This window comes from Coffea arabica, chromosome 8e, assembly GCF_036785885.1.
Source record: "Coffea arabica cultivar ET-39 chromosome 8e, Coffea Arabica ET-39 HiFi, whole genome shotgun sequence".
NCBI classification, from domain to species: domain Eukaryota; kingdom Viridiplantae; phylum Streptophyta; class Magnoliopsida; order Gentianales; family Rubiaceae; genus Coffea; species Coffea arabica.
In genome coordinates this window covers 21074086-21100128 of record NC_092324.1, presented here as the reverse complement: position 1 = coordinate 21100128, position 26043 = coordinate 21074086, and the positions used below count along the sequence as shown (strand labels likewise).

The following is a 26043-nucleotide window of genomic DNA, read 5'->3' as shown; positions in this document are numbered from 1 at the left end:
TGGTCGGGCAAGAGTGTACTTTATCGCACTTGCCCTAATGTGATATGTACATGTTTATTTGTGCAATTGACTTGATATACTTGTGCTTGATTTGTAAGTGCTGGAGCGGCAGCATGTACCACACTCAATCCGAGTGGGAGGTGCCTCTCATTCCTGTCTCCATACTTTTATCTTGATTCAGTCGATTGGAGATGTTATCTCATCGAATTCTTGGGAACCCAAACCCCACTGGCTAGTTAATCGAGTCAAGGATTAGATAACGAACCATGAGTATCTAGTGTTGTGAGGACCCGAAAATTTTCTTGTTTATCGAATATTACAAGTTTACTTAAGGATGGTGGCCTATCTTAGTATCTATTTCTCAAGTGAGGTTTACTATTTGTTGTAACTTAAGAGACTATTTATTGCATGTATTAGTTTCCTCAAATTAAACTGACAATATGAGTGAAGAATTTTGAGAATGCCCCAATTGCTGATGTGAAGCGGAAGTCCTCTCCTTCCCTTCCCCCTTTGTCTTTGTATCTCAAGTTTTCGGTTCCAGTATCTATAAAAGTTATATTCTATAAATCTAGCTTCCACTCAAATTTTGCTTAGCGAACAGTCTATCATGTAATTATCTCTGCTGAAATAATAACACTTGATTAATTTATTGAATTCAAGTATGGCAGTGCCTTATTTTACTTCATTCTTTTGGAACAAGCACTTAGTTCTCCATTATTCTATGTAACTTTCAAACTTGAAATTGTTTTGGAGGTCCAGATTTTTGTTGTCAGATTGTCTCCCCTGAGTTATTGCACTTTAATCTTGACTATTGGGAAATGCGATGAACCTTGAAATCAAAGTTGTCATTCTGGTTCCACCTGTTTAATATTTTCTTCAGAAGTTTAGTTTTGTACTCCTCTCAAAATGGAAGAACAATTGCATGTATATATGATGCAGTAGAGATAGTGCTGATGGGAACTTGGTTTTGATTTTTTCCCTGATTTTATCAGAAAGAGTGATTGAATTGACTTTTCAAAATCATTTTAAGTTTGGCTGACAGGTGACTAAGAGTATATTAGGCTGTGCAGTTACTCTTTCAGTAATGGGAAGGAAACAGGAAGCATTATGAAAATCTCCTTTGGCTTTTTCTAGTATTCGTCAAGTGCAAAATCCAGTGACACGCTTTTGAAATTATTAAGCAAGAGTGATTATAATGTTGGTTGTTTTTCCATGGGAAGACTACTACATTTATGTTTGTTCGAGATTGTTTGGTTCGTTGATTTTATGATTTGTTATGAAAATAATCATGATTGGAAATTTGTGATAGTTGATTGTGGAAATAATAATAAGTGAAGAAAAGCAAAAGCAAAATTGGAAAGTTCCTTTTTGGGAAGAGTGGCATGATCAGGATTTTATGGTGGAAATTGAGGTTTGGATGCAAATTAGTGACATGGTATGAAGTGTGATGGATTTTATCTGCTTTGTGCAGAACTTGGGCTCTTGATAGAGAGAAATTCAGAAAGGACTGGTTTAGCCTATACGGATACTTTGAGATTAGCTGTTAATGAATTGTTTGCGTACTCATTATTTGTTTTAATTGCTTTTCAAACATTGTTTTCTTTGGCTATTGTAGATACATGGAAGACGTAGGCCATTCCTCTGCAAACAATGGTCGATCTTCTCACAACATTGGACGTCTAGGGAATCTAGTTCGGGTTAGTCTTATTGATTCCTTTTTTCAATTTATCTACTTTTTGCATTTATTGCATTTGGATTGAGTTTGTTATGTAGTTGTATGCTTTTTGTGTGTCATGTTGTATTGTCCTATTTCCCAGAACAAGTAGCAAAAGATGCTGAGTTTTCATGTCCTGTTGCAGGAAAATGATGAGTTCTTTGAGTTATTATCAGCTAAGTTTCTATCTGAAAGTCGATACTCAGTTTCTGTACAGGCAGCTGCTGCAAGGCTTCTTTTTAGTTGTTCACTTACTTTTGTGGTATGTAGTTGATGTGTTTCATCGATTCAGTTATTCTTCTTTTAGTTTGTGTTATGCTTATGCTGTTCTTGTTTTAGCTTGTGTTGTCCATTACTTAACTTTTGGTAATCAATGAATTCAGTATCCACATGCTTTTGAGGAAACTGTTATGGAAAACATAAAGGGTTGGGTGATGGATGAGACGATTAGATTATCTGGTGATGATCATAACTGGAAAGATGAATCAGGAGCGAGGAAATGCTCGGACTCTGAAATGTTGAAAACCTATTCTACAGGACTTCTTGCTGTATGTCTTGCTGGGTATGCTTTAAGGCTGTTTTTTTTCCCCTTTTTGTTTTTTTTACTGTATTTTATTCTGCACCCTATGAAAGCCCATGCTATAACCAAGCTGATGATTGTAGTGGTGGTCAAGTGGTGGAAGATGTGTTAACTTCAGGATTATCAGCCAAACTCATGAGATATCTGCGTCTCCGGGTTCTTGGGGAGGCAGGCACAAGTCAAAAAGACACAACTTCTCAGATAGAGAGCAAAAGCTTTCCTGCAACAGCTTGCATGAGAGGCAGAGAGGATGTTCGAGGAAGAGTGCGGCAGGCTTTGGAGAATTCTCATTTTGATGTACCTAGAGTACTAGAGGATGGAAGCAGTGATGATCAACTTGCTGATAAGGATCTCGATAGAGGCTTGGGTAGGCCAATAGATGAAGAACATTGGGTGGATGGAGAGCCACCAGATGTATTGGCTGCAGATAGTGATATATATGATGCAGAAACGGAAGGTGATGAGAAATGGCATGCTTGGGACTTACGTGATGGAAGGACCAAGGCTGGTGGCAGATCCTCAAGGGAAGAAGAATCTGATGACAGTGTTAGAGATGAATTATCACGTCGCAGGACCAATCGTGGGACTTCAAGATTAAGAGGAAAGGGAAGGGCAAGTGAAGGTAATTTGGATAATGAACAATCTTTAACTTCTCCTGGCTCTGCTATTAGAATTGGAGGATTGAACCGGAATATCAGGGACAGGAGTGTGCCAAGAAACCAAGATTTGAAAAAAAATTCAGACAGCAAGAAGAGCCAAGGACGGACTGTTACAGATGGTTTTACCTTAGGGAGAGACGAAAGTGATGACTGTTTCCAAGGCTGTGTAATTGGCTCCAAGAACATTGCTGATCTGGTAAGGAAAGCTGTCGTAGCTGCTGAATCTGAAGCCCGAGCAGTCAATGCTCCAGCAGAAGCTATCAAAGCAGCTGGTGATGCTGCTGCTGAACTTGTCAAGAGTGCTGCTTTGGAGGTAAGCTTTACTCTGTTCTCTGTAATTTTCATTTTTTGTAGGATGGACTTCTTAAAGTCTGTTAGTTCTCATGATCTTAGGAATATAAAAAGACAAATAATGAAGAAGCTGCAGTTTTGGCTGCTTCTACAGCTGCATCCACAGTTGTTGATGCTGCTAATGCGGTTGAAGTCTCAAGGTTGGTTATAAATTCACACAAGATATGTTCAGTTACCAATTATTGACACTATCATGGTCTTTTACATCTAATTAACACTGACCGGTCATAAACTTGATTTGTTTTTCCCTATCGTGCATGTTATCTGTAGAACTACAACCGCTGCTGATGGTGATTCAGCACCCTCAAAAGCTAAAGAAACAGAGACTGATGAGGATGTTAATGAGTTCTTCTTGCTAGACAGTGACTCTCTTGCAAAGCTCAGAGAGAAATTTTGTATTCAGTGTCTTGTCATATTGGGAGAGTATGTTGAAGTACTTGGACCTGTGCTGCATGAAAAAGGTGTAGATGTCTGTCTTGCATTGTTGCAGCGAAGCTATAAACACACAGAGGCATCAAAAATTGCTCTACTCTTGCCTGATGTGTTGAAGCTAATTTGTGCCCTGGCTGCTCATCGGAAATTTGCCGCATTATTTGTGGATCGTGGTGGGATTCAAAAGTTGCTCGTTGCTCCAAGAGTTCCTCAGACATATTTTGGTTTATCTTCCTGTTTGTTTACGATTGGCTCTATCCAGGTAATTGTTTATCTTCCTGTTTGTTTACAATTGGCTCAATTTTGGTGATAATCTACTATTGTTAGATCAAATGACTTTTTCCCCCTTCTAATTGTTTTAATATCCCTTTTCACTTGTGCATCTCTTCTGAATATTCGTACAACTACTGTCTTATTCGTGGAAAGTTGGATTTAACTTGAGAAATGATCATTTAGGGAATAATGGAGCGTGTCTGTGCACTTCCGTCGAATGTTGTCCATCAGGTGGTTGAGTTGGCCCTTCAACTTCTTGAATGTTCCCAGGATCAAGCCAGAAAAAATGCAGCTTTGTTTTTTGCTGCTGCATTTGTTTTCAGAGCTGTCATTGATACTTTCGATGCTCAGGAAGGATTACTAAAAATGATTAATCTGTTGCAAGATGCTGCTTCAGTAAGATCTGGGGTTCCATCTGGGGCAATAAATAATGCTGGATCTCTTCGAAGTGACAGGCCTGCTACGGAGGTGCTTACCTCCTCAGAGAAGCAAATAGCTTATCACACTTGTGTTGCACTACGACAATATGTTAGGGCGCATCTTATTTTACTTGTGGATTCAATTCGCCCTAATAAGAACATGCGCAGTGCTGCTCGAAGTATTCCAAGTACTAGGGCGGTGTACAAGCCCCTTGATATTAGTAATGAGGCCTTGGATGCTGTATTTCGGCAGATACAGAAGGATCGGAAACTTGGTCCTGCATTAGTGAGGGCCAGATGGCCTGTTGTGGACAAGTTCTTAAGTGCTAATGGGCATATTACCATGTTGGAACTGTGTCAGGTATATCAGTCAGTCCTTCAATTTCTATTGGTTCTTTTTCATTTTACTTAATTCTGCAGAAAATATTTGCTTATTTTGTAGGCTCCACCTGTTGAGCGGTACTTACATGACTTGCTTCAGTATGCCTTGGGTGTTCTGCACATCGTCACTTTAGTACCATATAGCCGTAAACTTATAGTAAATGCCACCCTAAGTAACAATCGTGTTGGTATAGCTGTTATCCTGGATGCAGCCAATGGCGCTGGTTATGTTGAGCCTGAGGTAAACATTTCTGCACATTCTTCTTCCCTCTCACCCCTGGCTTTGGTTTATGCTGGATAGAATTATATGCATTTATCTTGGTTGCATTGTTTCTAATGGAAGTTCACATGGGAACACCATGATCTCATCATGCAGATTATTCAAGCAGCACTTAATGTCCTTGTCAATCTTGTGTGCCCACCTCCTTCAATCAGCAATAAACCATCAGCTGCTACACAAGGACATCAGTCTGCACCTGTCCAATCTTTAAATGGTCCGGAGACCAGAGACAGGAACTTGGAACGAAGTATTCTTGATCGAGCTCTAAGTGTGGCTAGTCAGAATGAACCTCGTGACCGGAGTGGGGAATCTACCTTGGTTGATCGAGGTTCCACTGCCATAGTAGGTACTTCGTCTGGGAGTAATACTTCTCAAGTCCCAGTTCCTACTGTAGCTTCAGGATTAGTGGGAGATCGTAGAATTTCCCTCGGTGCTGGATCTGGGTGTGCTGGCCTTGCTGCTCAACTTGAACAAGGATATCGGCTAACCAGAGAGGCTGTTCGTGCCAATAATGGTATCAAGGTTCTTCTTCAGCTCCTCCAACCACGGATAGTTACCCCTCCTGGTGCCCTTGACTGTCTACGTGCTCTTGCGTGCAGAGTGCTGCTTGGTTTGGCTAGAGATGATACAATTGCACACATACTAACAAAGCTTCAGGTAGCTTTATTTCGTATTTTGAGTTGTTATCTGAAGCTATTCTTTTAATCTTTATCCTTCTTTATACAAGATAAAGTTGCCTTGTGAATGAAGTCAAAATCAGTCATATTATTTTTTCCCTATGTAGTAAAGCTTAGTGCTTGCCATTTATATCTTCGTGATTTTGTCCACTGTTTTTTAAAATGCCATTGTAAATTGGGAATGAAGTCCTAACATTTTTTTTAATCTTTTGTTGATTTTTATTTGGTATATATGTTAGCATTTCATTTGAAGTGTGCCTTATGCTTATTGAATTGTGCAAATTTGCATTTGCAATGGACACATCGTCCTACTTACTGGTGGATATTTGAGATTGGTTGTCTCTGTGCATTGGTTTTTATGGTACGAATTCACCTTCTTGGTGCTTGTGATTCTCCTTTTTTATTTTTTTGATGAAAGGAGCTTACTGAGTTGTCAGGGTATGGCATATATTTGCTTCTCAAACTGGCTGTTGTTACATAAAGAGGAGTATCTGGGTAGCATCTGATAATTAGATTCTTTTTATTTTATGTTTGATGCTAATAATGCAGATTCTGTAGGTTTCTTTTAAGAGTCAGCATAAGGTAATTGATTTTTGAGATTTCGTGTTTACTGTCCAATTTCATAGTATTGTCGCATCAACATCAAAGTAGAAAATTGTGGCCTCTCACGTGATTAACCTTCTGAGTTATTTGTTTTCTATTATGTATTAAACTTCTTTCACCTGAGGTGAATGGCTTGATACTTGGCAATGCTTTTCCATGAAGTGAAATTATCTTTTATCCTTATGCCCTGCTTTAGAATTAAGTTTTGAATTTTGGCCATAGGTTTTGGCTTTTTCTTGGTTTTTGCTGCTTTTTAGGTGCATTCGAACGGTTTTGAAAGTTAAATGAGCCTTTGGTCCATAGATGGTCCATATTTGGTCCGTAATCTATGAAACTGAAAAAGTATGATTGACACATGTTCAGGGCTTGGATCTGTTGCAATTGGATTAAGAACATACCTCAAGCCTAAACTTAAATATCAAAATTGGGGAAGTTTGAAATCACAAATTTACTAATTATGTGGGGTTTTGTAGCTTCTCTTAGTGCCTGCATCCTATTTCCTCGTTTCTTTTTTTTCACCTTTTCATGAATGTCATCGTGCAAATTCAAAATTTCCTTCTTGCATTTGTCATTTCAGAACCCTGTTTGCATGGTTTTGTTGCATAGTTTCCTTTCCTGCTCCTTTTTGCACTCAATGTGCTTTGGTACTGTGAGCGCCTTTGTGTGACATTGATATAACATTCTTGTGGTGTTGAGAAAGAAAACAATGTCTTTGGCATAAAGTAGGTGAAATTTCTATAAATGAATGCTCTCTCTTTTTTTTTTTTGGAGCACTGTTTTCTTATTAGAAGCAAAGTCTAGACTGGGTAGTTGAGTTGTTTCTCAAGAGATTTCGGTGAGAAGTGCTTATAAATGCAGATAGTATGCCATAACACCCTCTACTCCCTTGCAGCCTCTTTTCCCTGCCGTTGTTTTTCACTCTTGCTTATGTGAAAACAAATTGGTTGGTTGTTGTCCCTTCAACTTTGATAGACAAGTTTTAATGCCACAATGAGCTTGGTGACTTTAAACAGGGTTTCAAACTCCATTTTTATGCTAGGGACTTGGTTTTGATGAGGTATTTGACGGTTGGCTTTGCAACCCTATCCCTAAGTATGCAATCCAACAAATGAAAATTCTCCAAAGTAGATAAACATCATTTGAAATCTGTTTTAAACTCTTTCAATGATATTGATTGTGAAACTTAGCTATTTGGGTGCGAGATTAGTAGATTACTTCTATGATGTCTAATTTTCAACTTGTATTTCAGGTTGGAAGAAAACTTTCAGAACTTATTCGTGATTCAGGGAATCAGGCCCCTGGTAGTGAGCAAAGTAGGTGGCAGGTGGAGCTTTCACAGGTGGCTATTGAGTTGATTGGGGTAAGCATTAAAAATACTCTCCATGAGGAAGTAATACCAAATGCTGCTATGTAACCCCCCCCCCCCCCCCCCCCCCCCCCCCCCCCCCCCCCCCTTCCCAAAAAAAAATATAAAAGGGAAAAAAAGGGGCTGAAGTGACAATGGTACGAAGCTTACGCATGTAGGAATGAAACTCGTGCATGCATTTAGTGAAGAAACTTCACCTTGCACATTTCATGATGCTAGTAGACAATTCAGTTCCGCGACAGTGTTTTAGTCGTCCATTTGTTTAAAAATGGAATATGCTTGCTTAGATAGCATGTGGATCAGAGCTTTAAATGAATGTCCCATGTGCGTTAAGACCTGTAGCGTATAGAGAAAACAGTATCCTTGAAAGATTTGGGCCATGGTGGATCAGCTTGTACGTATTTTCCAATCGATGTACACATGAATGTGTAATTATTTCTTAAGAACAAAGCTTTTTAGTTTTTCGCACTGCTGGTAAATGATGTACTTTGGTAATTTTGATAGTACTTTAACTGGATATATAACTTTAAGACTTTGATTGCATGCCTTTTGAGGGGCCTGTTGCCATTCAACTTTATTGATTCTCTTATATACAATTTAATGAGCATTAGAAAACTGGTTTCCATGTGATAAGGGTGATTCAAAATTGTTGCCATAAGTGCCTGGTAGTGGCTTAGAAAAACCTTCTGGATTATAAGCTCTCCTGATTGAAGGGTTCTGCCATGTCATAAAATAAAATTGTTTACCCTTTGTTCTATTGAGAATGTAGAAAGGGATCGCCCTTCATGGTATGCTCCATGATATCATATTTGCGAATTAAACTGCTTTTTAACCTTTGGTAGTCTTCTTGCAAGCTTGGGTCTCTTTTTATGCCATACTTGGTACATATTATTGTTTATGAAATGACAGTTGAACAGGATTAAGAAGATATTGTAGAGCTGGATTTGTTCTTTGTACATGGTAGATATGTTATGTGAAGCATTGCTGTGTCCTGTAGGTTGTAACAAATTCTGGCCGTGCAAATGCATTAGCAGCAACTGATGCTGCTACTCCTACATTGAGGCGCATAGAGAGAGCTGCTATAGCTGCTGCTACGCCAATTACATACCATTCCAGGTAGCTGACCTGGCTCTTATCCAAGAAGTACTTTTTGTAGATGAGTGTTAATTCTTTTTTCTTCTTCTTGTTTGTTTTTATCATGCAACTTTTGAATTCTTAATTACAGGGAACTATTGCTTCTTATACACGAACACCTACAGGCATCTGGTTTGGCAGAAACAGCAGCTGTACTTCTAAAAGAGGCTCAGTTGACACCTTTACCATCTTTGGCCACACCAGCATCCCTGGTTCATCAGGCATCTGTGCAGGAATCTTCATCTATTCTGACTCAATGGCCATCTGCTAGAGTTCATTGTGGATTTATGTCGGATAAACTAAAACTGACATATCGGGAAGAGCATTTGGGCTTGAAAACTGATTCAGCTGTTTCCTGTTTGAAAAAGAGGCCTACGACTTTATCTTCTCCACATGGTCTTCACTCTAAAGCTCAGGTTTCTGCTGAGGACTCCCCAATATTGTCGAGTGCCAAAATTAACTTGACTTCTAAAAGATCATCTACAGCTGTAAGTGCTCCTGGAACTCCATCTGTGTCTGCTGTTAAGTCCAGTGGGGATGTCGATATCCAGTGTAAAACTCCAATTGTATTACCAATGAAACGTAAGTTGACAGACTTGAAGGAATCTGGGTTAATGTCACCCGGAAAACGACTTAATACAGGTGATTATGCATTACGGTCTCCAATTTGTATTACATCTGGCATGCTTCGCAAAAGCAGCCAACTGACTGATGGAACAATGTTTTCACCAACTAGTTCTTCTTTAAAAGATCATGGCAGATCATTGCCAAATTGTGGACCGGCTGAAGGGGATGAAAGCCAGTTTAGTGGTGCTCAATTTAGGCAAATGGTTCCTACAACCCAGTATGGACTTACAAATGAGCCCCAACCATCCAGCTTGGAACGGTTAACCCTTGATTCTCTTGTTGTTCAGTATCTAAAACATCAACATCGGCAGTGTCCGGCTCCTATTACCACATTGCCCCCTCTCTCTCTCCTACATCCTCACATGTGCCCAGAACCAAGACGAAGCCTTGACGCCCCCTCAAATATGACGGCCCGCCTTAGTATGCGTGAGTTTCGAAGTATGTATGGTGGCATTCACGGAAGCCGTAGAGATCGTCAGTTTGTTTATAGTAGATTCAGGCCATGGCGAACCTGCCGCGATGATGCTGGTGCCCTTTTGACTTGCGTTACTTTCCTTGGAGACTCTTCGCAAATTGCTGTCGGAAGCCATTCTGGGGAACTCAAAATATTTGACACCAACAGCAATTGTGTGCTTGATAGCTGCCCTAGTCACCAGTATCCTTTGACGCTTGCCCAGTCATATATATCTGGAGATACTCAGTTGATTCTTTCCTCCAGTGCCCATGATGTGCGGTTATGGGATGTATCTTCAGTTTCAGCTGGGCCCAAGCATTCATTCGAAGGATGTAAAGCTGCGAGGTTTAGCAATTCAGGAACTGCTTTTGCTGCTTTATCAACAGAATCATCCCATCGGGAGATTCTCTTGTATGATATTCAGACCAGCCAATTGGATCTAAAGCTTACGGATACGTCAAACAATCCATCAGGTCGAGGTCATTTGTATTCTCTTATTCACTTTAGCCCATCAGATACCATGCTTCTCTGGAATGGGGTCCTATGGGATCGCCGAGGTTCTGGCCCAGTGCATCGCTTTGATCAGTTTTCTGATTATGGTGGGGGTGGCTTCCATCCTGCTGGGAATGAGGTATCTGACTACCTTCTTGACTAGCTCTAATTTAGAGATAAATTAGTCAGTAGCCATACACCCATATGATTGAGATAGTAGCTTTTCTCTTTCCTTAGGTGTCAATCTTCAATTGTTTTTTTATTCTGTGAATATGCACATATTCCTGTTTTTATCTAGAAGAATGTGGAAGTGTATATGCTGAGATTGCTTTATCTGCATTTTTGTTCCTTTACTTTTTTCTTATTGTTTGATGATTATTTAACAGGTGATCATAAATTCTGAAGTCTGGGATCTCCGGAACTTCAGGCTTCTCCGAAGTGTGCCATCCTTAGACCAAACAGTGATAACTTTTAATGCTAGTGGGGATGTGATTTATGCAATTCTAAGGAGAAATCTCGAGGATGTTACTTCAGCATTTCAAACTCGCCGTGTTAAACATCCTCTCTTTGCTGCTTTTCGAACTGTGGATGCTGTTAATTACTCCGACATTGCTACAATTCCTGTTGATCGCTGTGTTCTTGACTTTGCTACAGAGCCAACCGATTCTTTTGTTGGGTTGGTTACAATGGATGACCAGGATGAGATGTATTCCTCTGCTAGGGTATATGAAATTGGTCGTCGGAAGCCAACTGATGATGATTCTGATCCAGATGATGCTGAGAGTGAAGATGAAGACGATGATGTGGATGAGGATGAGGATGAGATATTGGGACCAGATATTGACGAGGATGGTGATAGTGATGCAGATGATATGAGCAATGATGATGAGAGCGTGAGTGAACTCGAGGATGATGAGGAAGAAGACGGTGATTTTATAATGGATGATGGGGACTTTGAAGGTGCAGCTGGGATATTGGAGATTGTGGCCGAAGGTGACGAGGAGGATGATGATAGTGAGGTGCTTGAATCTCTAAGTAGCGGGGATGAAGAGGATATGTTGTGATTAGAGTGGTAAGAAGATTAGTGGGAGGGGTCAGAGTAGGTGCATGCTCCTAAATGAGCAAATTTTTGTACACTATTTGATAATTAAACTTTTACGCAGAATCTTGTAATCATCTTTTAAATGGATTTTCCTTTTTGTCTTTTAGGGTTTAGAGATTAAATAGGGGAAGTTAGAGATGATTATGTTGGGGAATGTTCAAATTTTGCGTTGTTAGCTCTGATTTTCTTATTAAACTCAAAGTTAGCTAAGGACAACTGTTGATATGTTTCCAAGTGAGTTTTTAATAAACGATCATCTTTGCTCAATGCAACTACTCAAGCGTGCATGTGTGCATGAACCATTCATTTATGAATGCTCATATTTGCTTCAATTAACTATGTTTATCAACAGCCTGCATCATAGATGTCTCAGATGTGTTGTCCAGCTGAACTGCCGACGACATTGGATTCGTAATTGAAAGATGGAAGAGTTAAAGAGTTTGTTTGATTAGAATTCTCAGATGTAATCACCAGCTGAAGGCATTGGATCCGTAACTGGAAAACGAATTGATGAAGAATTCTCAGATGTGTTCAGTTCAGATCCGTATGAAGACATGAACCCTAGGTGGAACGAGAAAAAGAAGGAAAAAATGTAAATAACGTGATCTACAATTCTAAGATAGATATGTTGTCATTGGTGTGTATATACTAGGTGAAACCAGGATGCGTACGAGCATGTATAACAATTTTAGTTAGAGAACAGATACATAATGAATCCATAACAATCATTTATATATAACTATCAAGCCATTTTAGTAGTGATTACACACCTTCCAGAATTAGGTCCTAAGTAGAGATAAATTAGCATGCTAATTGTCTACTTAAAAGTTTATTATAGTTAAATAATATCATATATTAAAATCCGTTAACTTCTAATGATAGAGAGAATGCTAATGGACTCTAATATGATGGCAAAAGATAGCAACCTAGCAATTCAATAATACATATGATACACAAAAGTGGATATGTAGTTGTATAGCCTGCTTCACATTGCAGAATCACGCTGTTTCTTGAGGGGGCTAATATCATAAGATTTCGGAGAGAATGGTTTGTTGTCTTTGATGGGGCTTTTCTCAGCAATCAAGGGAACACCACCTCAACTGTTGTCTTCCCAGCTGAAGGTGCATTAACTTTGGGATTTGCGGGTTCAAAAGTTAAGCTTTTTTGTTGGCGTCTTTGCAACATCAGACTTCTGGGCAATTGAATCAAGGATCATCTTTGTTGTTGGGCTGAAGAATTGCCCTTTAGTAGTAGGTTGTTCAATGGAAATGGATTTAGCAATTAAGTCAAGCTCCTCAATAGTGTTAGCTACCTTCTCACTTTTTGCTAGAGCAGTTGGAGTAGGGTCTCCTATAGGATCAAGGGCAACTTCGTTAGTGATTACCAAGTTGATCTGAACCAATTCTTCAATGGTGTATACTTTGACGACGCTATACTTGTCATCTTTCTATCCTTGATAATCTGTGTCAAAATGACGGACAAAGCATAGGACCAGACGATTATGAATTGCAAATGCAAGTTCAGAAAAGATTTCAATACCTTGTATTTTACAAATAAACAGTTTAAATGTAATTCTATGCACTACATATAACTAACATATCATAAGAAAAGAGCTCAATCCCCTTGGTTTTGTTCAAATATTCCTGTCAAGTAGACTCCAATATCAATTTCACAAATAGGATAAGTTATAAAGTAAAATTAAAACTAAAACAGAAAAAGATGATATAGAACTTTCCAAATGCTTTATTCATTGAAAGCTAAAGATATTTAATTGACTAAATGACAAAAGAAAATGCCTTTGACTATTGAATTGAAAAGCAATTAATGTCTGTTGTCAGAGAAGTAAAAGGTAGCAATAATATTGCTTGACAGATTTACAAAACAAATGTCAGAATAATATCTTCCATGTTAATGTGAAAGGCTTATGCATTTTAAAAAATAGAAAAATCAATAGCACTACATGATTGTTGAAATGGGTTTAAATTTAATGCATTAAAAACTAACCATTTATAGTAGGAAAAGCAAAAGTTACATTTTAAAAAAAATGGAAAAAACTCCTGTTGTAAAGAAAAGAAAAAAGCTGGTTAGACTACCCGAAGAAGATAGAAAGACTTTTGAAACTAGATGAAATCATTCAATTGATAAGAAGCAGTATATTAATAGGGAAAGCTACATTAAATACCTGAAGATTGGCACTCAATTGACTGTAATGGGTGAACTTGGTTAGACTGATTTGAAACCTCAAAGATCTCAGCATTATGTTGTTCAGTTGTAGTTTTGAGAGATTACAAACTCTCACATCCTTATAGTCTCTGGCTCAAGCAACTGATTTTGTTTAGTTTGTTTTACTGTCAGCTTAAGCTCTCTCTTTTTCCTTCAATTGCAATAGAGGGAAGATTCACCTACATTGGAGTAAACATATATGATTGCAGGCTATTCAAGTCTGCATTTGGTAGGGAAGATGTATTAACGAATTTTGGTATAAGAGGCTGAACAAATTTAGAGACATTTGGAAGAGGTCTTATAATCTGTGATCTCATACATTTTTGTTGACCTGAATGTTTTTTGAGATCTCTAAACCTCCAATGTAAGAGCTGTCACTTTTCGATGATGTCTCGCAGTTACACATCGGGTCTTTCCAAATTCAAATGATGCATTCATAGAAGTTAGCATACTATTTGAATTTGGACCGAACAAAGACAGCCTAGGAAGATAAAGAACAAAAGACTCGGTTTGCACTCTGCTTTCTAAAGAGACCACCTCTAGAGTTTGGTTTCTTTGAGATGCTTTGGTCTGTTATCTCACACTCATTTATGTGGGATAGTTTGTCAAGTTGGAAGCTCATCTCCCTGTAAACTGAAATAATGCAGCCGCGCATGCTTGCACACTGCTTAAATTTATAGGTGGCGAAGGAGATGTAATACCAGGAGCTAAAGTTTCTAAACTATGAGCCTTTATTGCTCTATCTAATTGTTTCTTTTTCCATCTAAGAACATCTTTTCTACAATCCTTTTCCCTCGTGATTTTTTTTCAACAAACGGCAATATCATTATATATATTAACACTTGATAATATAAGGATTAGTTACAAAAAGGGGCAACAACCCTCTCATCTTTCCTAGCTGCTTCTATCAACTAGCTTGGGAAATCATTTACCCAATCTATGTCATTAACTAGTTTTGTTGCAAAATGTGCTAGCATATGACTTGCTACATTAGACATTCTAGGTACAAAAGATACTGTGCAATACTCAAAACCTTGTGTTAGATCCTCAATGTCCTCTAGAATGGTTGCTATAATACCATCATGCACATTATTGCTTCTGATTTGGTCTGTGGCTGTTATGCAGTCTGATAGGATTGCAATTTTCCTCCAGCCTGCTTCTCTTGCCATTTGGAGAGCCAATCTAATGGTTAAAGTTTCTTCCATTAGAGCTTCACCCTTCTTCTTTTCTACTACTACCTTTGCTCTTATAATCTTTCCTGTCCAGTGCCTAGCAATTATTCCTTTCCCTGTTCTGATCATCCTTGCATTGATGGCAGCATCTGTGTGGATTCTAATTACTCCTTCTAGTGATGTTACACTTGTCTGTTCATTCTGGTTTGAATCTACTCCTCCCTGCTTCATTTTTGTTTCCTGTTGCATTGCCTCTTCAAACTCTATCCATTCTTGTTGTGCCCTAAGACTATGTCTCTTGCTTCTCCTCTTTGCTGTTCAAACACTGACTTGTTCCTTGCTTTCCATAGCTGCCATAGGATGTTTGCATTCAGACTGATCTGTTCCATGCCTAGCTCCTTTGTTCCTGTCTAAGCTACAGCCTCCCACCATCTCCACATATTACTTTGTAGATCCCTCAACCCTTCCCATTTAACTGGTGCTAATTTCCACACTATTTGTGCCATTGGACATTGGAAAAACATGTGATCTATTGTTTCTACTCCCTCTCCACAAAGTGTACATATAATGTCCCATTTTCCTGTTCTTTTGTGGAGTGCTTCTTTAATAGCTATACCATTTTGTAAACACTTCCAGATGAAGTGTTTCAGCTTGTGCTTTAAACTCAAGTTCCAAAGTTGCTTCCAGATGCTGTGTTTCCTGATTTCCCAACTTGTTTCCTCCCCCAGATTCTATCTTCTTTCGTCTCTACTGCTTGCCTGCACAACATTTGCATAGCCTGTTTTTGCTGTGTAGATTCCAGACTTTGAAAAGCTCCAGAAGAACCTGTCTTGTCTTTTAAACACACTGAGTGGCATATTGGCTATTTGCTCTCTGTCTTTTTGATTAAAAACTTGCTGCAGGATTTCCTTATTCCATCCTCCTTCTTGTATTAGTTGGTCCACTGTTTGCAAATGGCAGTTTGGAGGGCATATCATAGAAACTTTTCCTGATTTAGAGCCCAACACCCATCTGTCCTTCCATATGTTCACCTGCTCTCCATCCCCCACTCTTTTCCATAGTCCTTTTTGGATCAAGTTCCAAGCACTTTGGATACTTCTCCAAGTCCAAGAAGCTGATTGAGGAGGGTGAGTTTCCAGAGCTTTTAGGTCTGTTAAGTATTTGGCCCTCATCACTTTGCTCATAAGCAAATTTAGGGAAGAGATGATCCTCCAAAGTTGCTTAGCAAGTAAAGTTTCATTAAAGGCTTCTAAATCTCTGAACCCCAGTCCCCCTTTCCCTTTGACATTTGCTAGTTTCTTCCAACTTATCCAGTGCACCTTCTTTTCCTGCTGATTTCCACCCCACCAGAAGTTGGCTATACTCTTACAAATATCCTTACACGGCCCTTTTGGAAGTTTAAAGCATGCCATGGCATAATTTGGCATTGCTAGGATTATTGACTTTATGAGCACTTCTTTCCCCGCCAAACTCAACATCTTATTCCTCCATCCTTTCAATTTGTTATTCATTGCACTTTTGATGTAGCCAAAAACTTGGTTCTTAGTCCTTCCTATTGCCATTGGTAACCCCAAGTATCTGCCATTTACTGCCTCCTTCAAGTTTCCTAACTCTTCACAAATAGCTGTCCTGGTTGGGGTTGGGGTGTTTCTACTGAAGTACACTACTGATTTCTCAAAGTTCACCAGTTGTCCTGAAACCACTGAGTAAAACTTTAGCAAGTCTTTTACCTGTTTAGCCTCTTGAATTGTTGCTTTGCAGTAAATTAAAGAGTCATCTGCAAAAAACAAATGCGATATCTGCTGGCTTTTCTGACACACTTTGATTCCGGTGATCAGTTTTTGGTCTACCTTCTTGTTAATTAGCTGAGACAAACCTTCTGCACAAATTAAGAACAGATAAGGAGAGAGGGGGTCTCCTTGTCTTAGACCTCTGCTGGATTTTATATATGTAAGGCCCGAAGACAACCAATGAGACAGTTGATAAGAAAGCACAAGTGCTTGTGAGTAGAAGAGATAAACAAATTAAAGATCATAAACGTAACAATAAGTAAATAAAAAGGAAAGAGTTGCAAACCAATTAACTACCCAACTCCTCTTGAGCTTGTAGATTAATTGAGACAAGCTACTTCAAGTTGATGAATTATAATCACTCTTGTGTACAAAGGAAGGTTCACCTCCTCCTTGCCCCGAACTCCACTCGGTCAAGCCAGGACGTTTTACTATCCCTCAGGACAACCCTCACAAAGCTACACTCATGAAAGATTCACTCACAAATGAAAAGCTTACAATGAACCTCACACCACTAAGACTACAAATCTAGCTTTGGAGACTATTTTCTAGCTAAAATATCTCTTGAGATCTTGTAAACAAAGTGTGCAAAAGTTATCTGAAGTATCTGACCAACCACTATTTATATAGGACCAAGAGAGTGCCTCATTAAAGCATCCAACGGATAGAAAGTAGCTGAACAGTCAACTAGCCGTTGGGGACGTCGGACGTCCGACAGATTAATCACCGTCCGATCCCATCGTCCGAAAATCAGCCAAGTTGTCGTTCGGACATCCGATGGGATTTTATCGTCCGAGCTTCTGTGTCCGAACGTCGTCCAGAGAGTTATCAAATCTTCGTGGAATTTTTAGGACGTCCGATGAGATTGATGTGCGTCCGAAGCATGCGTCCGATCCTTCAGGACGTCCGATGCTTCCTTACGAGCGTCCGACAGAGTTTCCTTCTTGATGTTCTTCATCCTTTCGGACGTCCGATCCTGACTATTTGAGCGTCCGACAGCTTCAGCATACTTAGTCCCCTTTCAATTGCACTTGTTCATCAAACAACTTCAAAACTGAAAGTATATCTTGAAAAAATATTAGTATCATCCATTTGTTTTGTAAACATCAAAAGATAGGGATCAAGATCAACATTCTCCCCCTTTTTGATGATGACAAAACAATGGATGGAAGGAAGGAAAAAGATTGAGCATATGAGCATAGACTCCCCCTCACTCATTGCAACCAAACTTATAATTTCAGAATAACTCCCCCTAATTTGTCTTGAGAAGAAACGAATTTGAATTTTTGAAATTAGAGGGAAAAGAAAGGGTGCGTCCGAGAGAGAGAATATTTCTGAGCCAAATGAAGAGAAGCACCCTTTATAAAATGCCCATTTTGAGTATCAGACGGCCGAACAAAGAAAGTCGTCTGGAACTACCGTCCAAAGCAAAACTTTTCTGGAAAATGGCTTAGAACACTGTCGGACGTCCGTTCATCAACTATCGGACGTCCGATAAAGGTTGACTGGAAAATTTTAGATAATCTTCTTCAAAACGTCCAATTTTGTCCTTAAAAATATAAACTGGTCCAAAGGTAAAGTTTTTGTAAGAATATCAGCAATTTGGTCTTTCGAACAAACATATTTTACACAAATTTCACCCTTTTGGACATGATTACGAATGAAATGATGCTTTATGTCTATGTGCTTTATCCTAGAGTGTTGAATGGGATTCTTTGTCAAATTTATGGCAGTCGTGTTATCACAATACATAGGCACACAATCATAGATAAGTCCAAAGTCATTCAAGATATGTTTCATCCATAACAATTGAGCACAACATGCACCGATGGCTACATATTCCGCTTTCGCTGTAGATAAAGAGATAACATTTTGTTTCTTGCTAAACCATGATACCAAGCAATTTCCAAGAAAGTGACATGTTTCACTAGTACTTTTTCTATCTATCCTACACCCACCGAAATCAGTATCTGAAAAATCATATAGGGCAAATTCATGACATTTTAGATACCAAAGACCATAATTCAAGGTTCCCTTTAAATATCTAATAATTCTTTTAATAGCAATTAAATGAGATTCTTTAGGGAAAGATTGGAAACAAGTACACAAGCAAATGACAAACATAATATCGGGTCTACTTTGTGAGAACCCGTAATTTTTCCCAGTTTCTAGGTTTTATTCGGGTTACTGGCATGTTTTCTGCATTTTCTTTATTCAAAAAGTCTAGATAATTTTTATGAGTAAATATAGTTTTTAGGTGAGTTTTCTAGTATTAGTTAGGTTTTAAGAAATTAAGAGCGTATACCGGACGTGGGACCCACTAAGGCGAAAAGTTCGGAAAAATTCGGCCAAGTAGGTTAAGTTTCGGATACTGGGTTTAAATTATCGGGTGCTAAGAGATAATTAGAAGTTACCAAGTGGATTGATGTGAGAGGGAACAAAGAGATATGGATGCATTAACTAGGGTGACAAGTGTCACCATATGATTAGTTTTCACTTTTTGAACACTATTCACCCTTTTACCATTTGGTTAAAATAACTCAAAAATTGACAAAAAATCACTCAAAAATTAGCTCCTTGAAGCCGGCCCTCTCCAAGAAAGAAAGAAAGAAAACTCACCAAGTTCTTGCTTCCATTTAGCTCAAATCCATCAAAACAACCACTTAAACTTGCTTTTGTTCCATAAAACCTCTTCACTTAGTGTTGGTGAGGTGATTGGTGAAGTTGTTTGGAAAGCTAAGGTGACTAGTTGCTCTCTCTCTTGTGTTGCTAAGGTGAGTTGTGAAGGAACCCTTCTCCTCCATCTAATGATGTTTAATTCATGATTGGTGGTAGTTTAAGATGTAATTTTATGGATTATATCTTGATATTGGTTGAATTGGTGAAGTTTTATAATTATTGGTGATTTTTCTGTTTTCATATGATTATTATTATGTGGTCATGTATGATGATTGGAAATGATATTTAAGAAAGCTAGAAGGTGGAAAAAGTGGTTAATTGCAGGAAATTTCTGTTTTGGAAGGAAAATTGGAAAACTAGGGTTTCATGTCCTACATTCTACCCGGCACAGTACCTCATAGTTAGAGGCCGAATTGGCCTTCGGTTAAAACATGAAAGTTGTAGGGAATGATATTTTAGAGATGCCTAAAACATTTCAGGTCAATCGGAGTGACGTAGCTTGTGAAAAGACTGAATTACCCCTGCTACCCTGTTTTTACCCGAACTTGAGAATTGCTTCTGTAATTGGTTATTTTGGTTGGGAATACTTCGGAATTGGTTGTTGAGGTCTTCTGATGAATTGTAGCCGTGAATCGTAGCTTTCGGATGGATTTGGAATTACTTGATTTGGACTTAGGTAGTCTGACTTATGATGTTTGAACCAGAATGTGGTTTGTGAACCTGTGTTTTACGGTTCTGGGTTAGTATCTTGCATTTTTGACCTGGTTACACCTGGAACTGGACAGAGTAGCCTTCTTCAACATTTTAGCCCTATCTCTTAGCTTCGAAACGGTGTATCTTGCATCTCCATCCGATAATCGTAGTGTCAATGGTGCCAAAACCGCAAAATGATGTCAAAAACTATTTTTTTTGGGTTAGAGCTTATTCCATTTCCGGATTTTCCTGGTTTACTCTAGTGCTTATGTATTCTTATGGAGCCTATTTTGGTGGTATTGGGACTTGGTTTATGACTTGTAATTGAGTCTTATTGTGCTTATTTGAATATGTTAGGACGTGACGGTGGTGCAAGACGCTCTTAGGCGGAAGTGCATGAAATATCATTTGCTTGATTGGTGAGTGTACCGCTCACTTGTTGTTTACAATGTGGCTTTGGTATATGTGAATTGGATGCCTTGAAGGCTTGTTTGCTGCGTTGAACTTAATTAAGTGAGGGTGTACTTGATCGCCCTCACCCATTGGTATCTCATATGACTGTCTACTGTTTTACTGCAATGATTGAATGATACATGAAATACTGAATTGGTTCATGAATTTGGTGTCGCTTGGACGAGTATCCAACGACCATTACTGATACGACTGAGCTCAACCCCATTTGTAGTCGATTGGATCGAGCCGGCGAGGGCTTGGTCGTGAAAATTGACGAGTCGTGGGGACTGTTATATGGAATCTTGTAGTAGTGAGACTCTTGATTCCGGTATACTCGAGTATTACCAAATTTCTATTGTTTGGAGTTCGGGCCCGGTAGGGGTATGTTGGGTGGAAGGAATGGAAGTAAAGTGGAGCCTACGGTTGGTTACTCTTAAACATTGACGGAGGGTCAATGAGATCCGATCAAGAATGCAAACGAGGAAAAGGGGTCTTGAGAGCCGCCCGTATCCTTTTATCACCACTATTGATGTGTGCCTTTGCTTACTTTTGATGAATTGAAATGAAAAGCTTGATGTTTATGTGAACTTTGCTGCTTGAGTGGTATTATCTCACTGGGCGTAAGCTCACTCTATTCCCTTTTGTTTTCCTTACAGGAAAATAAATACTTTTGGACTGGATTTGATAGTTGGTTGCCGAATTGAGCTAGATGGACATATCTTTTGTATAGCTCCTTGATTGAAACCCTAAATGTACTTTTGGGTCCGTTTCTCTTTTGATTTGGCAAACCGTACATGTATCCACTTTTGAATAACTTTTGTATGCCACTTGGGATTGTATATGCTTAATTTCAACATGTAAATATTTGTTTGATGTTTGGTTGGATTTTGACGTGTCGGTTACTATTCATGGCCGACTCCGGTTTCATTTTTTTTTATTTTTGTGATTTTGACTTGTTTACGCGCGTTTGTAAGTTCCGAAACGTATTAGATCGCTCTGAACTGAACCGTTAGTCCTAGCGAGAGTTGGGCAGGCAGTCCGCTAACCCCTTTGGTTCGCCTTAGGGGAAGGTGGGGCTGTCACAGGTGGTATCAGAGCCTAGGTTTGAATTGGCCTGGGTGTATTAGAAATGCTTGATTTGAGGATTATTTTGGTTACGTCATTTAAGCTTATTATACTTATTTCTTCTTTTGATGTAGGATAGACGGTCATGGTGAGCCTAATAGTCCCCCTACTGGAGAGCTACCCCGTGGGGTGCTTCCGGTGATTCCGTACCAGATCCGGCCCAGAGGGGCTATTGTGCGTTGGAGCCCGGCTAACCGCCTCCGACGTTGCGAGTGTCGACACAAGTACGCTTACCCTAACGCTCTGGTGTTGGCCGTGGCCGAGGAGCGTAAGGAGTTGGCCGAAGATAAGGCTAGGCTTGAGGCCGAGGTGAACCAGCTTAGGGCGGCCAATGAGAAACAGGCCGAGCGCATTAAGGGGTTGGAGTATGACGTGCTTGAGGTAGAGGATAGGGTTGATGACCTCTGCACTCAACTTAGGGACGTTCGTGAGTGCGAGTCTAAGCGAGCTCGAAAGGTTAAGGTTCGAGCCGCATCGATCCTGAACCTCTGCGCCGACGTGGTCGAGGGCGTGAGTGACGAGGACTCGTGTGCGGGGCCCGAGGCTGGGGTTGGATCCACCCCGTCGGGTGGGTCTACTAGCCCATCAACGGACTAGGTCTCGACTCCTAGGTTTTTGGGATAGTTTTGTTTCTTGTATATAGGGATATGGAAAGAGCCTAAGCTAGCCGTTTGGTATGTTTGGCTTAGCTACGTGTATATTTCTTTTGATGGGGCCTTTCCCTCGTGGATTGTCCATGTTTGTACTTGACTTGACTGTACTTGACTTGACTGGTTGTTGATATGTGTGTTATTGCCTTGTTTGGAATGTATATATATGTTATTGGAAAAGTTTTTGGGTTTTACTTACATGCATTGATATTATATTGGTTTAGTACATTTGCCTAGACCAAGTAGACTTCATGGAAGGTATACGGAGTGGACGGGGACGTGGGCGCGGAAATAGACAACCCACACCGGACAGGGGTATTAGGGAACCCTCATCTGGACCTAATCCTGACCCCAACGTGCAAATCGCTGCCGCTATGCAGCAAATGACCAATTTGCTGGCACAAGTGGTGCAGCAACAGGGCCAAAACCCAAATCCTAATCCTGGAAACCCTGGCAACCACGTCGTGAGCGAAGACAGAGCTCTCGAACGATTTCAAAAGTTTGCTCCACCCAAGTTCCTTGGGGGGCCCGATTTCGGATGTCGCCGAAAGGTGGCTCGAGAAGATGGTCGATATTTTTACGGCCTTGCACTACACCGAAGAACGGCAGGTGACTTTTGCCGTTTTCCAGTTGGAAGGGGCGGCCCGTTCCTGGTGGAACGTAATACGGCAAAAATGGGAACGAGAACAAACGCCCAGGACTTGGGTGAATTTCATAAGAGAATTCAACGCGAAATTTTTCCCTCCTCTAGTTCAGGAGAGGAAGGAAGATGAGTTCATCCGACTCCGCCAAGGGACTCAATCTGTGGCGGAATACGAGAGTCAATTTACCCGCCTGTCCAAATTTGCGCCTGAGCTGATCATGAACGAGCAACGGCGGATCAGGCACTTTATCCAAGGCTTGAATGACGAAATCCAGAAGGACCTCGTAGTGGCTCAAATCAATGCTTTTGGCGAGGTCGTGGAAAAGGCCCAACGAGTATAGAGTGCTAGATTGCAAGTCCGGAACTTCCAGGCAAAGAAGCGGGGTTTTCCTGGGAGTAGTTCAGGATAGGGTGAGAAGAGTACCCCCTCCAAGTTTGGACGAGGAATGGGAGGTGGACGACAGTCGGGTACAGGCAGAGGGACTCCGTCTAGGGGTGGCCAAGCTGGGCGAGGCCAAAGAGGAAATTTTCAGGGAGGCTCAGCTTCTGCACCTCGCGGTCCCTGTGGGTATTGTGGGAAGCCAAACCACATGGAAGATAACTGCTGGAGGAAGGAGGGCAAATGTCTGCGATGTGGAAGCGCAAACCACCAGTTGGCTACTTGCCCAGTCCTAAAACAAGACGGAAAAGGGAGTCAACCACCGTCGAGGACCAATGCTGGACCAGCTAAGGGAGATGGGTCCAAACCTAAGGTGCCAGCTAGAGTGTATTCGTTAGAGCCCCAACAGGTCCCAGATTCCTCAGAGGTCGTAGAAGGTACGATCCCTATTTTTCACCGTTTTGCCAAAGTTTTAATTGATTCTGGTGCCACTCATTCCTTTGTTAACCCTGATTTCATGTGTGGCATCGATATAAAACCTGCTAGTTTACCATACGACCTAGAAGTTAGTACACCTACGGGGAATCAACGTTTGGTTACTAGTATGGTTTATAGGGATTGTGAAGTGTGGGTAGGAGAGAAGAGATTGTTAGGGGACTTGATAAGCTTGGTCATTAAGGGGTATGATGTGATTTTGGGTATGGACTGGCTAGCCAAGTATAATGCCCAACTGGATTGTAAAACGAAAGTGGTAGAATTCCGTATTCCGGGTGAGGCAACCTTAAGGTTGGATATAAGGGGTAGGTTAGCCTCATCTGCTTTGATTTCGGGCATTCGGGCTAGGAAACTGCTAAATAGAGGGGAATAAGGATTTTTAGCCTTTCTGATTAACACCCCCTCGGAGAAGTTAAAAGTGGAGGACCTGGCCATAGTAAAGGAATTTTCGGATGTATTTCCTGATGAGTTAGTAGCCCTACCTCCGGAAAGAGAGATAGAATTCAAGATAGACCTGCTACCTGGAACTTCACCCATCTCAAAAACACCATACCGAATGGCCCCTGCAGAGCTCAAGGAGCTAAAGTTGCAATTACAGGACCTTCTGGAGCGGGGATTCATTCAAGAGAGTGGGTCTCCTTGGGGAGCTCCTGTACTGTTTGTGAAGAAAAATGACGGTGGTTTGAGGATGTGTATCGATTATCGGGGCCTGAATAATATTACGGTTAAGAATAAGTATCCACTGCCCCACATAGATGAGTTGTTTGACCAGTTGCAGGGAGCGGTGGTCTTCTCGAAACTGGATCTCCGCCAAGGGTATTACCAGTTATTAATCAGGAAGGAAGATATTCCGAAAACCGCCTTCAACTCGAGATATGTGCATTACGAGTTCGCAGTTATGCCCTTGGGATTAACCAATGCTCCTGCCGCCTTCATGGATTTAATGCATAGGATTTTTAAGCCCTACCTGGATCGATTTGTCGTAGTCTTCATCGACGACATTCTGGTCTATTCCAAGACACGTGAAGAGCATGAGCAGCACTTGAGGGTTGTCTTACAAACCCTAAGAGACCATCAACTGTACGCTAAGTTCAGCAAGTGTGAATTTTGGCTGGAGAAAATTTCTTTTCTGGGACACGTAATTTCTCGAGAGGGTATTTCAGTTGACCCGGCGAAAGTAGAGGCTGTGACTAATTGGAAGAGGCCAGAAAATCCCACCGAGGTCCGCAGCTTTCTAGGGCTGGCTGGGTATTACCGACGTTTTATTAAAGACTTCTCCAAACTAGCAGGACCTTTAACTGACCTGACGAAGAAACATGGTCGGTTCGTATGGAATGCCCGATGTGAGACGAGTTTTCAAGAACTAAAGAAAAGGTTGACCATGGCTCCAGTGCTCGTCTTGCCAAACGGAGTGGACGGATTTGCTGTGTATACTGACGCGTCACGAGAAGGCCTGGGTTGCGTGTTAATGCAGAACCGTAATGTGATCTCCTTTGCCTCTAGGAAGTTGAAACTTCACGAGCAGAATTACCCAACGCATGATCTGGAGCTAGCTGCTGTAGTTTTCGCTCTTAAAAAGTGGAGACACTACTTATATGGGGTAACCTTCGAGGTTTACTCCGATCACAAAAGCCTTAGGTACCTCTTCTCACAGAAGGAATTAAACATGAGGCAGCGACGGTGGATGGAATTTTTGGAGGATTACGACTGTACCATCAACTACCATCCAGGAAAGGCGAACGTAGTGGCCGATGCTTTGAGTCGCAAGGCGCAAGTAGCAGGGTTAATGATTAAAGAGTGGAATTTGCTCGAGTCGGTTTGCGAGTGGAAACCCTACCTTGGGAGTCATAAAGTGATTTTTGGTAACATTAAGGTAACCTCTACCCTCTTGGAGCGGATTAAAGAAGCGCAAAAAGAGGATGCTATGGTACGGAAGTGGGGAGAGAAAGTGGAAAAAGGGGAAACGACTGATTTCAATTTCAGTCCTGAGGGTATTTTAAAATACCGAAACCGAATAGTGGTGCCGAAGGATGAAGCGTTGAAAACGGAGATTCTAGAGGAAGCCCATCGATCCAAGTATACAATCCATCCGGGTAGTAGTAAGATGTATCAGGACCTGAAAGGAACCTATTGGTGGGATAATATGAAGAAGAAAATCGCTCTGTACGTGCAAAAATGTCTCGTTTGCCAACAGGTT

General features: G+C 40.5%; 2 protein-coding genes across 3 annotated transcripts; one reads left to right on the top strand and one right to left on the bottom strand.

The window, feature by feature from the left end:
* The first annotated feature begins 378 nt into the window (after window positions 1-378).
* LOC140013041 (DDB1- and CUL4-associated factor homolog 1-like) lies at window positions 379-11811 on the top strand. Of its 2 annotated transcripts, XM_072062021.1 has the most exons (14): window positions 379-1697; window positions 1860-1976; window positions 2098-2276; window positions 2378-3266; window positions 3347-3444; window positions 3575-3998; window positions 4193-4789; window positions 4871-5050; window positions 5186-5746; window positions 7619-7729; window positions 8733-8851; window positions 8961-9511; window positions 9620-10581; window positions 10829-11811. In XM_072062021.1, the coding sequence occupies exons 1-14, from the start codon at window positions 1620-1622 to the stop codon at window positions 11504-11506; spliced, it is 5544 nt and encodes a 1847-aa protein (XP_071918122.1). In that variant the 5' UTR covers window positions 379-1619; the 3' UTR covers window positions 11507-11811. The 2 variants fall into 2 exon arrangements, with proteins under 2 accessions (XP_071918122.1, XP_071918121.1); XM_072062020.1 differs by having other exon boundaries at window positions 380-1697; window positions 8961-10581.
* Window positions 11812-15670: 3859 nt separating this feature from the next.
* On the bottom strand, window positions 15671-16501 carry LOC140012683 (uncharacterized mitochondrial protein AtMg00310-like). Its single transcript, XM_072060964.1, has one exon. It carries the CDS (start codon window positions 16499-16501, stop codon window positions 15671-15673), a length of 831 nt encoding a protein of 276 aa, XP_071917065.1.
* Between the last annotated feature and the right edge of the window lie 9542 nt (window positions 16502-26043).

Excerpts from the sequence above, each read along its gene's own strand:
- LOC140013041 (XM_072062020.1), top strand. The coding sequence starts at position 1,620 with ATGGAAGACGTAGGCCATTCCTCTGCAAACAATGGTCGATCTTCTCAC. Across the intron at positions 2,277-2,377 it reads CTTGCTGTATGTCTTGCTGG|TGGTGGTCAAGTGGTGGAAG; the intron begins GTATGCTTTAAG and ends TGATGATTGTAG. Across the intron at positions 4,790-4,870 it reads CCATGTTGGAACTGTGTCAG|GCTCCACCTGTTGAGCGGTA; the intron begins GTATATCAGTCA and ends CTTATTTTGTAG.
- LOC140012683 (XM_072060964.1), bottom strand. The coding sequence starts at position 16,501 with ATGGCAATAGGAAGGACTAAGAACCAAGTTTTTGGCTACATCAAAAGT.